A 17,392-nucleotide genomic window follows, 5' to 3' on the forward strand; every position below is an offset into this window, starting at 1 on the left:
TTTCTGTGTATGTATGTGTGTATGTTGTTGGATTGTATTTTCTCTGGAGGTCAGTAGGATGAAAATTTGTCAAATGAAATTTATAAGTTTCATCATCCAGCCAAGCGAATCAGAAAAAATCAAAAAGCTATTTGTCAAGAGCCAACAATTTTCATAATATATAGTGCAAGGATTTTTAGATGGATAGATGGGGAAGGAATCTGAATTAAAAAGGTAAAATGGAGAAATATTTGTTTTGATAATTTGAAAAGAAAATTATTATTGTACTGTAAAATATTAAGTCACAGTTAGAAGGTACACTTCAGGTCAGATAAGCCCCTTTCACACTGCCATTCCGGGAAATACACGGTTCAGTGTTCCGGCAGTTGTGGGATATGTGCGTGCTTTCTCACACAACCCGTAAAGATCCCGTAACGACATGTGACGCGTGACGTGTGATGTACGAGTCGAAAACGTCCGGCACGTTATACTTTCACTGAAGCAAGCGAACGATCTCGGCGTCAGAGCGGAATGTGAGGAACAAACTGATCTCTGCTTCATTACAGTTTGCACACATGTTTTCATCGCGAAGTTGATCTTCCTTCAAAACAGCCGGTAAGAGAGTTGCGCGATAACACGCGTCATCACTTCGACACAGCATTAGATCTGGCTTTTGTTCACACAGCGCTCGTCCCGGGTCGAACCCCGCAATGTTACTAGGTCCCCGACCCGGGTTCAATGCTGGAATCAATCCCAGGACGTGGTTGCTTTCACACAGAAGGCGACCCGGCAATGTTCCGGCAATATGCCGGGTCCGACGTGCAGTGTGAAAGGGGTTATAGTGGCTTTAAGAAAGAGGTGTTCATTCCTGCTACTGGAAATCTACTTTTAAATACAAATTTGATAAATATTCCCGGAAGGAGCCAAACAGGGTCCTTGGGTTTATTTGGCTGTGTTGCTTACTATGTTCACTGCTGATGTACTCTAACATACTGGTATACTCTAATATACAGTATCAAATGATTTTTAATAGATTTTGGGATGAACTGTAAAAGCTTAATTAATGTAAACAGAATGTGCATACAGTAGGTTTTTATTGATGGACTGGATCTGCTATGCTGATGCTGATGCTGCTGCAGAGCGAGTAGACTTGCTTCTGCTAAATACTTGGATCATAAAATTAAAAGAAAACATGCTGTTGCTGCTCAAGAAAGGAAGATCCCCCTGTAGCAGATTTAGGCAGGTGGTGCTGGGGAGTCAGAGGGCTAAGATGAGGACATGCATAGCACAGAGCCAGTTAGAATGCGAATAGAGATTCATGGCTGAACTATTCATTTCTAATGCAAGTTAGTAGACAAGTTCACCCTCATGATATTAAGCTTGAGTGAATCAATTAAACATTTTTGATGAACTATTCCTGGAAGTTCATGGAAAGATAAACAACTGTGATTGACCATGGGTGGAACTAAAGTGTGCATAAAGATAGTTCTCAAAGAGTTTTTTTGAGCACCCTTGCTTTTAGGTCTTCCTAATATCATCCCCCTGGTCTTTCATTCTAACACTGCAACAGATAAGGTCTTTATCAACATATTGTAAATAAACACCTTGTTTACGTTTCCTCACCAGTCACCCCTGCACCCTATACCTGCCTCACCCACCAGTCCACAGTCGGGCCTGGATGGCAGTAACTCCACCTTGTCTGGCAGCGCCAGCAGTGGCGTCTCCTCTTTGAGTGAGAGCAACTTTGCCCAGTCCTCCTCTGAGCCTCCAGCTCGAGCTGACACCTTGGACTCAATGCCGAGCAGCCAGGCCTGGACCACGGACACGGAGGAAGCCGAGAGTCCCTACTTCCCTGTACGCTACAGCATCTCAGAGCCTGAAGTTCTGGACCCTCTCAAGCCCGCTCCTTGCCGTAGTCACTCAGCCCCATTGGGCGTAACCCCAGGGATGCCCACTGACGGACACCACCATCATCACCTCCATCTCCGCCATCACCACCCACATGCAATACACATAACCCACCCACACTACCACCACCATGAGCCAGCACCAGCTCTGCCTCCCAAACCTTACCTGAGGGAAGGGTGTATTCCTGAAGAGGACCTGAGGCCGGTTCCAAGGCCAGTGCCCCGCAAGATCTCCCAGCCTCTGCTCACTAACAAGGACGAGCAGGCCAAGGTGGCCTGGGAACATGGCATTAGTGAAGAATAGATGAATAACAAGGTTCACCTTGGACTGTTGGTTTTGGTGTGATAGGTGGTTGGGTTTTGGGAAAGTCCCAAGAAAGGACTGGGTTTGAAACTCTACATCTCATGTATCCATTGCAGGTCTTTGAAACCTCTCAAGAAGTGCTTGACATGTTGCTGAGCTTCTACGTGCTAGTGAGACTTTTTGTTTTTTGCCTAGCAATTGGGAGTTACCCAGGAATCTGGGAGTTCAAACTGCTTGTAGAGCCCAAGCTACTTCCCCTCATTAGTATCAGTACATTGATTGGATAATGCAGATATGGTAGGAATTTCAGATGAAACAGGAAGCACATGATCAGATTCAGGTGTACTAGATCCGAACGTTTTATGTCTTCAGAGATAGATACACCTCTTGTCAAGGTCTACAGCTTGTAAACACTTTATAGTCATAATTACAATAGCTTTGATTGACATCATACACCTTAAAAAAGAGTTGATAAACCTTTCCAATAGACGTAATTCAGTTCTGGTGGGTTTGCACTTTAGCACTTAACCTCGGAGCACCACAAACCTTATTAGTTTTGTCTATTTTTATTAAATTATTTACAAGATAATGTAGAAAGTGGTCAAAAGTGGATCCTTAGTGGCTAAAATTGAAAAAGTTAACTTTTGAAGCCCACATAAGTGTGGATTTCAGGTGATCTCTGAGGACGTTTAAAGCTATCATCATTGACTAAGCATTTCTTCATTTCTTCTGACAAGATACTTCCCAATCCAATTATTAACACAGGAGTTGATATAACATGCTAACACTTCATTACAGACATAAAAACATTTAACAGAACGTCTGTTACCTCCTGCACAGTTGTGGGAAGCTTCTTCTCACAGAGAATCTGCACTAATGTGACAGTAAGAGGCTTTCACAATCTTTGTAAAGCCTCATTACACCCACAATATTGTCGTGCTGTGAAAGCAAATCAGCCACTCTGAGCGCTACTGTAACGCTAATAACACAACAGCCAAAGTGCTGTTAAATCATAGCCATTTCACAGATCTCTCCTCACAGTAAAGCGGCTTTTGGTCTCAGTAGGTTCCTTTGGGAATTGATTTCTGTTCCTCCAAGTTGACAGTTTTCATAAAGAAGTATATTTTTAGATAGAGCTGTTATAAAATTCCAAGAGTTTAATATAATTGTATTGTATAAAAAATACAAAAAGAGAGTTAGAATAAATACAGCGTAGATTATATCATATACTATATTGCTATGAAAGATTATATCACACATTTTTAAAGGCGCAAAGGAGGCAAGATTCATGAGTGTGTTTTATGTTGTGAGTTGAGTGAGTCTTTCAGCTTTTGATAGATGCAAATTCGGTATCTGATGGTGTTTCCATATTAACTTCTGACGACTTGAAAGTATGTGTTATTTAAAAAGCTGATTTTAATGTACAATGTGCATGTTCTCTTCAATGGTGGAGATAATATTACCCTACATCACTTGAAGGGAGGGTCTGGAAGAGATATTGCTTGTACTGTATATCTACACATCATCATCCACAGCATTATTATCTAGCATTTAATGTCTTCTGCAAATGTTAATTATATCTGCTTTAAGCAACACACTACATATTGATTGGCAGAAATCATAAATCATAAATCTGCCAGCCAATTTTAATTAAATTTTCCAAAGGAAAGCAAGAAAATGCATCCAATAGAGCGACAAGTATAAAATATATACTGTTAATGTTAATCTTAGTTTGTCAGTCGGTCTGTGTCATGCTGACTAGACCCGCCCACAGTGCAATCTCACTGGTCCAAATTCCTGCTCCAAAAAAGGGATTTATTGTGATTGGTTGAGACTGCATTGGACTTTTTTTATTTAATTTTTTTTTACCTGGTTAGGCATATATTTTATTGAATTATAATTTAAAATTAACTGATTTTTTTTAATTATTACTTTTATGGGTATTGTGCCGTTTCATTTCATAAGCCCTACTCAAATGTACGATGTGGTTTAATTTGATTTTATATCACTTAAGGAAATATGTTATGGGTTTGAAAAGTACTTTTTTTTTTGTTTGTTAAATGTTCTGGAATAGAAACACAAAAGTATATACTTAAGGCTGCTTTTAGTATAAAATGTACTTCAACCCCAATCCTTGAAGAATATTAAAAGCAAGAGGCAAGTTTTAGGCAAGCCGGCATTTTGTGTGCTTTTGTAAAATCAAGACTGTACTGTTCATGGCAGGATATGTTCAGAGAGAAATGCATGTTATCTTAAAAGCAATGACTGATAGTTCATCACTAAAGGCCTTTTTATGGTCAGAGAGAGCAAATACGTGCAAATGTTTTGATAGAGGACCTTCTTTAAATGTGGGAATCTCTCATTCATTACATTAATAATATTCCTGTCTTTTTCATAGTCAGACATAAACTGCAATTGTATCTCTATTCAGTCTATTAATTTGTATGCACTTCCTCCTGAAGTAAAACTTAGATAACTGGTGATGCATTTGTAGATTATAATTTTTTTTATTATTATTATTATATAATTTTTACTTAATTATAAAATGATGAAGTAAGAGTGTTATGTCTCCACTGACATAGAAATGGTTTAAATGATGAATTCTTGATTATTTTTTATATTAACCTAAATATTTTAAGGTTAATTGAGACAATATAAACCATTTTTTTACACATTAAATATTCAGTGATCAGGGAAGGAACTGTAATCTATGCAAAGATCGAGTGTTATAAGAAAGTGTATAAGTGATGGCCCATTCTTTCAAAATAAGCACTGATAAACTAAAAAGCATTAATATTTATTGTTTTGAGCATTTATAATAACGGCTTTCTAAATATTTTGCATGTAAATACGGACTGATGGATACTGTGTGTCTTGTAATCATTCACCAACACAATTTTGCTTGCATATCCAAGCAAAAAAAAAACTAAACAAAAAAAAAAAAGTTCAAACGTATTATAATCACAATTCATCTAATGAAAGGTACTCATTCGGCACAAGTAATCATGTACAGAACAAGTGTACATATTTTACATGTTTGATAACTCCATGGAGGCAAACTGACAGTTTTGGATTCAGAGTTTCAGACTGAGGGTGACATTTTTTTTTTTTTTTACATGACGAGGTTGCCCTGATCAGCATCTATAATTCAATACCAGATTAATACTTCTGATCATGTATACAGCGAGAAGTGTGAATTGCAAATTAAGTATTGGGTTTGATTTCCTGTATTTTGCTGAAAGGATTGATCATCATTTACTGTAAAAGGAACATTGCTGGTAATCTAAGATGAAATGAGTGAGCAAAGGGGAAACTTTTTTTTGTCTCTGTACATTTGGAAAAACAGAGTAAAGAGGGGTACTAAACACTGGTCTGCATTACAGTTCGTATTACACCATGTTTGGCTTTATTTCGTGTATATACTCCTTCAAAAGCTTTGTATTTATATGGTCAAGAGGGACAAATCATGTATAGACTGAGATTAATGGTCTGCCTTGTACTTTCTGATGTAAATGTGTTTTTAAAACTAAACTGCGAACATGAAAAGAAAAAAAAAAATCTTTCAATGGCCTAATCACTACAGTTATTTTGTGTATTTTGCATTGAAATCTAAAGAGCGTTTTTGTTTTACCATGCAGAACTACAAAAACCTTTGTACAAGTATTCTCAAAGTATTTTTTCTGTATATATTGTGCTAGCATGAATAAATGTGGTGTGGATTTTAGATGTAAATACACACTTTTTTTTTTTTTTTCCTACTCACTTAACCGCTGTGACGTGTAATTCATTAATAATGCCTACTATTAAAGATCAAGTTTTATCGACTGATGTTTGACTTGCTTTCTTTCTTTGGAATAGAGTGTAAATTTTCAGTATTCAACCAGCATTTCTTTTTTTTCAGATACAAACTTTTTTTTTTTTTTATGCAACATATTTACAAATTTTTTATGAAATACCCATAAAGGGCCATTCCGTGGAACCATGTTTCTGCTACTGAATTAAAAAAAAAAAAAAAAAAAGTATACTTTTTGTATCACAATTCACGACATTTTTGTCTCACTGGCTTTTTTCTCAGAGAATCGTCTGTAAACTGATGTAAAGTTATTACAATTCTGACTTTACATCATGCAATTCTGACAATTCTGAGTTTAACCTAAATATATTTTTATCTTCTGCCATGCAATTAAAAAAATCTAATAAACAAAAATTTAAATAATAATAAATAAAGGTAATTGCAACATTGTATCGCATATATTCTGACACTCACAATTCAGACTTGGGAAATAAATTCTCCATTTATATCTTGCATTTCTGACTAGCAGAATAGTACACTGATCAGGCAAAACATTATGACCACCTTCCTAACATTATGTTTGTCCCCCTTTTGCAGCCAAAACAGTCCTGACCCATCGAGATGTGGACTTCACTAGACTCTTGAAGGTGTGCTGTATTAGAATTTAGCAGCAGATCCTCTCAGTCCTGAGGTGGGGCCTCCATGGATCAGACTTGTTTGTTCAGCACATCCCACAGATGCCCAGCAAATTAGTTGATTTAACCCAGCATAAGGGGTTGATTTAACCCAGATAAAGTTTATTACTTTTTACAATATTACTAGCTTATTTTTTACTTCATACATTAAATAATGTTTACAGATTCATTTAAATCCTTTTCTAAAATAATCCACACAACCACTGGTTTGCATGTTAACTTCCTTTATTTTCCTTTAATTATCATTTACAGCATTGTTTATATCGTTTTTAATAGGCTATACATATTGTCAATTTTTAAACTCGTTTAACAGACAGTAAAACTAAAAATTAAACGTTAAAAAGAAGTAATTTACGTGTTATTATCCAGTCTCTGTTATTAACTGCGCCGCGCTGGTTCTCGAGCCCAAGCTGGAGTCGTGTTCGGCGGGGAACTGCTCACACCTGAGGCCGCCCCCATGCGTTTCACTCATAGCCGAAATATACTGCGATTGCCTTTATAACCTGCCCAATAACAAACAGTAAACAGCTCTGAGGGAATATTTGTGTTCTGTAAATTCATGAATAAAATCGTTAATTTTATGCAAAGCATAAAGGCTCAACCCAGCATTTGGGTTAAAAAAAAATAACCCAGGATTTTTTAGTGTATCATTATTGTTCTCGGTGTGAACAGTAATCAGAACCCAGTTTAACTTTTCATTTAATATCGATATTCATTATAGTAACTATTTTTTGAATAAAGGCTAATGTGGTTCTATTGAGCTATATTAAAAAGTATAACAATATTGCCTCCTCACAGTACAGTAATTGTAATGTGAGTGAAATCTCACAGTAAAGTCTGGCCAAAATGGTCTTCTTTCCTACTAATATATACATTAATAGCACGTTTTGCCCGCTGGAATGATTTGTTATGCAACAACGTCCACAGATGGCAAAGAACTACAAAGATGTCGCTGATGCAACCGACACGTCATCAAGCCAATCGTCACCAAGAGTATTCGCCTTCATAACCAATCACAGGCCGCCAACTGGACTCACTCCCTGGATAAACGCCGCACATCCAATCGGAAAAGAGTGCGTGTTGCGACGTCACGGGCCAGCCAATAGACGAGCAAAGAGTGGACCGAAAAACCAATCAAATGTGAGAGTGGGCGGGACCTTTCAATCGGAAGCGCTGTACATTGCGTGTTTGTCGAGCCGGTATCTTTAATGTTCGTTCAAAACCCAGTTCAACACTTTTAATAGCCTATTTAAGTAGTTAAACGCGTTTGTTTGGTTTTAGGATGATATATTTGAGTGGGCTTTCTGTGGCACTGGCCCTGTCGCTAGTGCCGAGCTGCACTGAAGCTTTAAAGGATGGAGAGTGTGAAGGTGAGTGTGTTTCATATGTTTATAGTATAAAAGACATGCATTTCCTGTCAAGAGCATCCCGCATCTGCCTTAAATTCATCTTCTTAAGTTTATGCTGTATATTTAGTTAACACGTTTTTATTAAGTATATATCATGTGTTACCTTGATCTACTTAAATTATTGCATCAATAATTATTATTTTAGGTTTTAAGGTGCTGTTAGGCTAAACGTGAGTTATAATACATTGTAATAACATATAACATATGCACAATTGTAAATGCAATGTATTACAACGCGTTTTACAAAGCATTTATTTATGTAACTTTGTAATTTAGGTCATCTGCTACTACTTTCTGTTGTTTTCAGTCAGTATCAGTTTATATACTGTATAAGCAGTCGATTATATAATGCAAGTTATTATCAGAAGCTTATGTAAATAAGCACTTCATATCACATCCAATGTGGCACACCAGTTCAGATGACGCTTTCATAATTTCTTAATCTTCTATTTATGAAGTAGTCAATAAACGGTGCTAAAAGTCAACTGGTGCTATCCATTTCGTTCATGTGACAGATTTTATTTAATGGAAGTTCTGTGTATGTGATTTTTGCATCGCAGTCTGTGTGGGTTTCCTGGAACGGTTTTACCAGACGCTACAAGACAATGACATCAAGTTCGACAGTGACTCCATCGAAAAAGCTCTTCTAAAATCTTGCAAAGATGCCAAAGGAAAAGAAAACCGATTTGTAAGTCTCTTTTGTGAAGACAATTTGAAGGAACCATTCACTCGTCTCAAATATAAAAGAAATTCAGGCCATCCGAGATGTAGATGAGTTTGTTTCTTCATCAGATTTGAAGAAATGTAGCATTGCATCCCTTGATAACCAATGGATGCTCTGCAGTGAATGGGTGCCGTCAGAACGAGTGATGTTTGTATCAGCTGTTTGGACTCTCATTCTGACGGCACCCATTCAATGCAGAGGAATCAGTGCTGAGCAAGTGATGTAATGCTACATTTCTCCAAATCTGATGAAGAAACCAACTCCTCTACATCTTGGATGGACTGAGGCTGAACTATTCTTTTTACCTTGCATATTTTTAGCTTGTTTATACTTCCTTTTACTATGTTTTCTGTATGTGCAGTGTTATTATATAGGGGCAACAAGTGATGCAGCAACAAAAATAATCAATGAAGTTTCCAAACCGATGAGCTACCATGTGCCAGTGGAAAAGATTTGTGAAAAGCTCAAAAAGAAGGACAGCCAGATCTGTGAACTGAAGTATGGTACGTTGAGAAGTTTGTTTGCATAGAAAAGAAGTGTCCACTGATTAATGTATGGTGTCTGTTTAGTGTTTGACCAATATGAATGTGTGAACGTATCATATCCATTGTTCTGTTTGTTTAGGCATCCTGCCCAATCTAAGATGACTAATAAATCACTCTGGTCGATTGATATATTGAGTTGTATCCACTCTATTTTAATTTTTTAAAGCAGTTTTTATTTGCATGTGATTTATTTAGATATTATAATTTTAATTATCTAAATTCATTGAGTGGCAGAACTGCAAGCCATTTTTCTTCTTCTTCTAGATAAACAGGTTGACTTGAGCTCCGTCGACCTGAAGAAGTTGAAAGTGAAAGATCTGAAGAAGATTTTGGAGGAATGGGGCGAATCCTGCAAAGGATGCGCGGAGAAATCGGACTTCATCCGCAAGATCAACGAGCTGATGCCCAAGTACGCACCTAATGCAGCCAAGGCAAGGACAGATTTGTAAACTTGCAGGGAATCATGGGACCAAGGCAGCAGCATTTAGGGTGGAAGATTTGCGCTGTGCGGCTGACTGACCACCTAACAACGGGGTTTGCATTGTGTTGTCATTTTACCTTGTTCTCCAGGGGTAAACATCAAGAAACCGAACGCACTTCCTTAAATACCTTTAATTTATAGTTTATCTAGACTAAGATCCGACACAATCCTCCTGATGTTATGGGAAATAATGTTTGACACACTTTGCCTAGTTTGATTTACATTTTCTATTTTTATTTTATTTTTTTCTGAGTGTAGACTTTCTTAGTTGACACATTATATGAAATATAATGAACGGGAGTCTCCTCTTCAAAAATGTTGTGGGTCAGTTTGAGAGGATTTTGCTGTGAAATGTTTAATACTGTTATACTGGCTTTTTCATTAAAAGACGAAAAGAAATCGGTCTTGTCCTTTTTAGTTTATTATTTTTAGTTTAGTGTTTTGCATTGTTCCTCCATCATCTTGGTCACATTTTGTAAACTTTCCCTCAGGGAATTGGAATCTGTTTGACTACCAAAATACCTATTTACCATAGTAATGAATTGATATGGTTATATAATGCTATAGTATTTGCATGTATTTGTATACAGCTTTCGGTACATTAAAGTTCATGCACAGAATTTGGATTGTCATGAAATTCATGTTTTATATATATATAATTTCTTTTTATATAGTTCATATATGTATTGGCTGTGTTTTATGCAGTATACTGTGCATGATATGTGCATTTTCTGTATTCATAGAGAACCTACTACATTTGTAAAAATAATAATAATAAAACGTTTTTTACATTATTTAATTATTTCACATAATTTAAACCAAGAAGAGTATGCAATACGAAAGTAATCCATTCCAAACAAAGCTTTTTTTTTTTTTTTTTTTTTTCTCAATAGACACAACAAAAACATTACACAAAGCTTAATTTAGGACCTCATTATATTTTACATTGTTTTTAGAAAAAAAAAAAAAAAATACACAACATCTGTTAATTATTTTAGCAATGTCTTATGTTCATCAGTCAAAAATAATTCAAAAGAAACCAACATATTATCTTTTATAAAACTAATCTTAAAATATATTTTTTTTTAAAATTAAAAAACGCTTTTTGATGTAAGCTTTTCAAATTGATGTAACTGCCCTAATATTATATAGCACCTTTCCCCCTAGTTATTGTTTTGTTCCGTTTGTTTTGTTGTTGTTGCTATTTTGTTTTGCACGCTTAAACTGTACAACAATACTTTATATTATATTAAAAAAAAATATATATTATATATAAAATAAAAATTATTTTCCACAACTATAATAGCGTCATGCGATGCGTTCTGACGTCAGCAGAGTCTCCTCCCACTCGCGGAGCGCGCACATTCCTTTTGTCCAAGATGGCGGAATAGATGCAGCTGATGGGACGCTAATGTTTGTCTTTTTATTTTTATCTGTGAAATTCAACATTCAGGCGAACGTTTTCCCGTGGAAACGTTAGTTAGGACTCTCCTCACGGATGTGCAAAATCTCTCGGAGCCGTAAGATCTCACCTCGGAGCTGATTTTATATTTTTGCAGCGGGAGCATCACTGTAAAATGAAGCGGCAGGCCGAGCGCGACGCGAGTCCGTCCAGAACGCTCGCCAAACGCGTCCGCGAGCGGGACCGAGAGCGCGAACCGAACCCGCCGCTCGCGCTTCTGCTCGCCGAGAGCCGAACCTACCACAAACGAAGCCGCAGCCGAGAGCGGGAAAAACCGCGGGTCCGTGAGGAGAGAGAGAGTCTACATCACCGCGCGCATCATGAACTGGGTCTGCTGGGTCGTGCCCCTCTCCGAACCACCTCAGTCCTGCCTAAAGGTAAGACCCCATCCGCGGAAACGGTGGGTGCTCGACTAGAATACAAGACACTACTTATCAGCAACCTTGGATCGCAGCTTTCTGATGAACACGTAGAGGACGGGCTGTTCCATGAGTTTAAAAAGTTCGGGGATGTGAGCGTCAAGCTGTCTCACACGCCTGAACTGGGGCGTGTCGCTTACGTCAACTTCAGACACACGGAAAACGCGCGGGAAGCTCGTCATGCAAAAACCAGATTGGTGCTTTATGATCGTCCACTTAAAGTTGAACCCATGTACATGCGGCGTCGCAGTGTCACGCCTCCAGATGTGAGTTATGTGTCTCTGCACAGTGCTGCATACACTTACAGGCAGCGGTCACTTTCACCGGGGGCTGGGAGTAGTGCCCTTCGAGATATACGACCCAGGCATTATGTTGATGGTATGGGACTCAGCAGGGACCGTGTTTTGGACTATTACAGTGCTTTGGAGGAGAGAAGCCGTGTGTATGCGTATCAGCTTCCTGAGGAGGAGTTAAAACCAGAGGACGATCAGAGAGCCACAAGGAACTTGTTCATCGGCAACTTGGATCATAATATTTCTGAGGTGGAACTACGAACAGGATTTGACAAGTATGGAATTATTGAAGAAGTTGTTATCAAGCGGCCCGCCCGTGGGCAAGGGGGTGCGTATGCTTTTCTTAAATTTCAAAACTTGGATATGGCTCACCGGGCCAAATTGGCCATGCAGGGACGTATGATTAACGGCAACCCGATTAAGATCGGATACGGGAAGGCCAATCCGACGACTCGGCTCTGGGTGGGTGGACTTGGGCCGAACACCTCGCTGGCTGCTTTAGCCCGCGAGTTTGATCGCTTTGGGAGTATTCGCACTATAGACTACGTGAAGGGAGATAATTTTGCTTACATTCATTACGAGAGTCTGGATGCAGCGCAGGCTGCTTGTGCACAAATGCGTGGCTTCCCTCTGGGCGGTCCGAATCGTCGGCTGCGTGTGGATTTTGCTAAAGCTGAGGAGACGAGGGCGTACCCGCAACAATACCAGCCGCCTTTGCTCCCGCCTCCACATTACGAACTTTTAGCTGATGGTTACGGACGCCACCACAGCCTAGAGAGAGAACTGAGAGCAAGGGCTCGGTCGCCGTCACACCCCCTGTTCGCAGAGCGAGAAAGAGAGCGCCTTTCAGACCGGGACTGGAGTCCGCCGAAAGGAATTGAGCGGCGAGCAAACCCGGAAGCATTTGGGCGGGTCAGGCAGCGCAGTCGTAGCCGCAGCAGGGAGCGCTGGGTAAAGGAGCGAGAGCTAGAACGCGGGAAAAACTGTGAGGAGCGGCGCAAGCGAAGGAGCCTCAGTCCCATCGACCGTCCGGCAGAGGAACGCGGGAGGTCAAAGCTCAAAGCTGGGGCACCGTCTACTCCTGAAGACAGTCCGGACAGGGGCCGCGGCCGTCTCCCGGACTCCACCTCAGAACCTCTTGATCACACCCCTGACATCAGCACACACTCCAGCGACGAACGTCCTGCGCAGGACGAACCTTTACATCCAAGAAAGGACGAGCGTGAGCGCAATCACCGCAAAATAGAGAGCGACCCTGACTCGCAGTCCAAAACGGACTCCAAAAAGCCCAGCACGCTCTCCGAATACGCCCAGACGTTGAGTCGCGTGTGGCACGGTTCCCTCGTTCTTAAAAACAGCTGCTTCCCCACAAACATGCACATGCTCGAGGGGGGCGTGAACTTTCTCCATGCCCTCATGAAAGACAACCAAGCAGGCGGTTCCAAAATCACGCAGCTTAAAATCGCTCAGCGGCTGAGGTTGGATCAGCCCAAACTAGATGAAGTGACGCGACGCATCAAGCTAGGCAGCCCGGATGGCTACGCTGTCCTCCTCGCCGTCCAGGGCCCCATGGACCGAGATGCCCCTCCTCCAGAATCGGGCCTTCAACAGCGCCTTCTCCGCAACCTGGTGACATACCTCAGGAACAAACAGGCAGCAGGGGTCATCGGCTTGCCCCTCGGCGGCCCCAAAGAGCGAGAGATGGGGGGCATGTTGTACGCCTTCCCTCCATGTGACTTCTCACAGCAGTATCTCCAGACTGCTCTGAAGACTATTGGGAAACTTGAGGAGGACCACCTGGTCTTTGTGGTTGTTAGAGACTCACCTTAACACTTCAGTTAACTCTACTCTAGAACGTTCCACACAGATTTTATGCCTTTCATGATTTTAGGATTAGATGTACCTTTTTACTTTAATACTCTCAAACAGTCCACTTGATCAGTGTTTCCTTAAAACGTTTTGGCAACTGAACAGCATCCCCAGAAAAGTTTTTTTTATAAACCTGCCAATAAGTTTTCCACCAAGGGGTTTACATTTCTTTCAGAAGTCTTACAAATATTCAATTTTATTCTATTTAAAATGTTTTATATTAATGCATGCACAAGCAATTTGACGTCTCCTTCCAGTGGTTCGCTATAATGGACTAAAATGTACTAAGTCTCATTTTTAAAACTCAAATGTGTGTGGATTGTTCACAAATCCATTCATCGTTGAACCGTCACATTCAATTTACTCTAAAACTGTTTTTACACTCGTTTCATCTTTAAGGTCAGTTGGTCTGGGATTCTTGTATGATAACATGTTAGTGGCTTTTTTCATTCAGTAACAGTTCTTCCCTCCCATATTACATCTGCTGTCCGTTTTACAAAACCTAGATGATTTTTGTTTTTCAGAAATAATACAGTACTTGACATGGCAGGATGTTCAGATAGTTCAGGTAAGGCGTTGGTGTCATGACAGACGGCATCTACCTCTCTAATCATGTAACGCATCAGGTAAGCTAGAAAAAATTAAGTTAGTCTTTGAAGCCACTGCATTTTTATTGTATACTGTTCTAAATATACACCTGCAGCACTAACAGAAAGGTCATGTGACCATACCTAACTTACTAAACGAGTACTGTACCGATCCAGACACACTAATGTTTGTAAACGCTACGAACACTATTGTTAAACTTGTGTGACTGTTTGTTTGTACAGCAGTTTTAAGTCTTAGCTGTTTTTCGACTGTCCTCCACTGGAATGACTATTTGCTAAGTCATTGTAACCCACTGAGCCAAAACATTTTAAACAAGTGCTATTCTAAAGGTTTTCAAAAATGTCCAGTGGGTTTAAACTCATAATAACGTTTGTACCTGAAACAAGTGTTATTTTCAGATTGTACTTGATGAGATTTGAATGTCCACTCGCCAACACTACATACAACCCTTTGCACTGAACAGTAATTTTCCATTGTTTATTTTTTAATCATGTTGTTATTTTACACTTTTTTTTGGTAATACTTTCTACTAGAAGTATTTTTTTTTCTTGTCTGTATGCGAAACATGTATGGCGTATAAAAAAGTAAACATTTCTTGTGCTTGATTTTAATCCATACCTCCATGATTATTTGCAAAGCTGCATTCAGTGTTCAAATCAATGCCATTTCTTTCTGCCTTTCTCCATAGTTACCTTTCCAGTTCAGTTCTCTCCATTTAATAAGTTGAAGGTTAAAGTAGTAACCAGGCAACCACATCCATCAGTAAAACAAAAAAAAAGATTCCAGAGTTCAAATGGGGCTTGACTGTGAAGTAGCTTAGAATAACCACTAGATAGCAGTGTGGTCCTAGAAAAACAACCTTAACTCAACATATGAAACCAGCGGGTTCCTGCTGTGCAAGTGGGAAGTTGCTTGAGGGAAAACAGTCAGTGCAGTGCATATTAAACGCTTGCTGAGACATTGTTGCTGCATTTAACCGACTTGAAGGCAATCTTCATTTAGATTCACCCTATGCTAGTATGCAAATGAGGTAGTTTGCATGTGGTGTTTATGCTGTTTAATATATTGATCTACATGATGCTGGAAGATTAACCAGCCTTATTGTTTTCAGAAGCTTGTTAATTATTTATAATGCATTGTACTTCAGACTAACACTTAATTAGCGCACTTCTCAATGTCAGAATGAGAGCATCTAAGCGGCAGTCCTGTCTGTCAGATCTGTTTCCTGCTGACCATCTATCTGTGCAGAGAGGCTTAAGAGTTACTTAAATGACCGGACCGCCTGCTTTCAAGGTGATGGCCAATTCTTTTGAAATTGGCCATTTGTACAGGTTTTTGTGTTTGCACTTGTCAACAGCTAGTGTGATTCGATCGGTCCGCTGATATCTGCTGTTGGAGAACTGCGATGTAAGTGTACTTGGAGTTAATATGTGCTGACCGGAGTCTATTTATATTTGACTCTTAATAGCTATGTTACGATTTTGGCTTGAAGTATAATTATGACTTAATGATATAATCAGTCTATTGAGGCAAATAGGGTGTCACGTAAACCTAACAAATGTATTTTAAATTTACAATGCATCTGAATTTATCAAATATTTAATAAGTGGGACAGTGAGGTAATCTGCATTTAAATATTACACAGATTTCACTACCAATTTACATAGCCACATTAACTTGCTTATATGATAATAATTTTAATACATTATATGTATTTTAATGGTTATGTCCAAAATCTTACAAATTTAGTCTTTGTTTTTTATATGACATATTACCGGTTAAAGGTGAATTATGGATGTTAATGAAAACTTAGTTTAAATGTTTTATGGATATTTCTTCTGTAATTCAAATTTTTCACTTATTCAGATTAAACATGCAAAAGATGTATTTTAACCTTATTTTTTTTTTTTTTTTACCTATTAACTGTCACCCGTCCCCTCGGTGGGACGCCTACATTTACTTCCAAACAACAGACTATATATCATTGGAAAGGTTTAAGACTCCTAAATAGATATCTTTTTATTATTTATTTATAATGTAGGAAAAGTATTAGATTAATTAATGGCAAGAGTGCATCTCAAAAACCTACATCATAATAAAAGTTCTGACCTTTGTCAAAATAAAGTCTTCTTTGTCACACTTTAGAAATCATCAGAAATGATATATCACTTGAAAACTTAAAATCTCAAAATTCATCCTTTGAAACCCATTATAAAAATCAAACACTACATTGCCATGAATATGGTACATACATATCATGTTACAAAATGTTTTCAGTCTTTAATTATACAAATGTAGGTTTGGATCATGCAATTTCAAGTCTATGTTCAAAAATGTGAGTGACAGTTAACAGGTTAAAGCTCTTAATTTTTTTAAGGCATTTAGATTTTCAACATTTTGCTATTTGCAATCGATGGCTTTTTTTTTTCTTTACTGACATTGATGCATCCTTTGAAGCAGCACTTGAAAGGATTTTTAAGAAAAGCATCTTTGCATGGTGTGCTGAGCCAGCAGCTCATCTGACCTGTATATGTCTGATCGCTTTAGTTTGCACTATGGCACTCAAATACATTACCGTCCACAATTCACCTCAACCTATAATAAACACAACTGCGTTGCTGATTTTCCTTTCTAAAAAGGCCACACAGTTTCAGGTAGCAGGAATCGTTTGACAGGAAAGCCAATTCAAACCAACAAAGTAACCTTGCTTGGTATGATTTCCAAATATTCACAGGAAGGATGTAGCACACAAGGTTATATATTCACAAGAATGGGCACGTGAATCCCATTGCTGTTCAGGGTTGTTTTAATACGCTGTTGGCTAATGTCTTCACCCAAATCTTTTTTTGCCCTTTTTGTTGTTTTGAATCATGCGTTTGGTCCCTGGGGTGTAGACGAGGGTC

General features: G+C 38.8%; 3 protein-coding genes across 10 annotated transcripts in view; all 3 read left to right on the forward strand.

Annotated features, from left to right (window-relative positions):
• Nucleotides 1–6,014, forward strand: part of LOC127943262 (dedicator of cytokinesis protein 3) — a 165,251-nt gene extending 159,237 nt beyond the window's left edge. For 7 of the 8 annotated variants that reach the window (XM_052539586.1, XM_052539591.1, XM_052539587.1 and 4 more), the window contains one exon: nt 1,606–6,014. In XM_052539586.1, coding sequence (XP_052395546.1) covers nt 1,606–2,190 — 585 coding nt within the window. In that variant the 3' untranslated portion in view covers nt 2,191–6,014. The remainder of the gene's footprint in view (nt 1–1,605) is intronic. The other variant, XR_008149612.1, reaches the window with a different exon arrangement.
• Nucleotides 6,015–7,831: 1,817 nt separating this feature from the next.
• LOC127942404 (mesencephalic astrocyte-derived neurotrophic factor) lies at nt 7,832–10,236 on the forward strand. Its single transcript, XM_052538099.1, has 4 exons — nt 7,832–8,048; nt 8,648–8,775; nt 9,173–9,314; nt 9,621–10,236. The coding sequence occupies exons 1-4, from the start codon at nt 7,961–7,963 to the stop codon at nt 9,803–9,805; spliced, it is 543 nt and encodes a 180-aa protein (XP_052394059.1). The 5' UTR covers nt 7,832–7,960; the 3' UTR covers nt 9,806–10,236.
• Nucleotides 10,237–11,174: 938 nt separating this feature from the next.
• LOC127943255 (putative RNA-binding protein 15B) lies at nt 11,175–15,100 on the forward strand. Its single transcript, XM_052539580.1, has one exon. It carries the CDS (start codon nt 11,415–11,417, stop codon nt 13,839–13,841), a length of 2,427 nt encoding a protein of 808 aa, XP_052395540.1. The 5' UTR covers nt 11,175–11,414; the 3' UTR covers nt 13,842–15,100.
• The last annotated feature ends 2,292 nt before the right edge of the window (nt 15,101–17,392 follow it).

The sequence above is a fragment of the Carassius gibelio genome, chromosome A22, assembly GCF_023724105.1.
Source record: "Carassius gibelio isolate Cgi1373 ecotype wild population from Czech Republic chromosome A22, carGib1.2-hapl.c, whole genome shotgun sequence".
Lineage (NCBI taxonomy): Eukaryota > Metazoa > Chordata > Actinopteri > Cypriniformes > Cyprinidae > Carassius > Carassius gibelio.

What these genes read in the sequence shown, in the direction of transcription:
- LOC127942404 (XM_052538099.1), top strand. Translation starts at nt 7,961, where the DNA reads ATGATATATTTGAGTGGGCTTTCTGTGGCACTGGCCCTGTCGCTAGTG. An exon ending in AAGGAAAAGAAAACCGATTT is followed by an intron (nt 8,776 to 9,172) that starts GTAAGTCTCTTT and finishes CTGTATGTGCAG; the next exon opens with TGTTATTATATAGGGGCAAC. An exon ending in GATCTGTGAACTGAAGTATG is followed by an intron (nt 9,315 to 9,620) that starts GTACGTTGAGAA and finishes TTCTTCTTCTAG; the next exon opens with ATAAACAGGTTGACTTGAGC.
- LOC127943255 (XM_052539580.1), top strand. Translation starts at nt 11,415, where the DNA reads ATGAAGCGGCAGGCCGAGCGCGACGCGAGTCCGTCCAGAACGCTCGCC.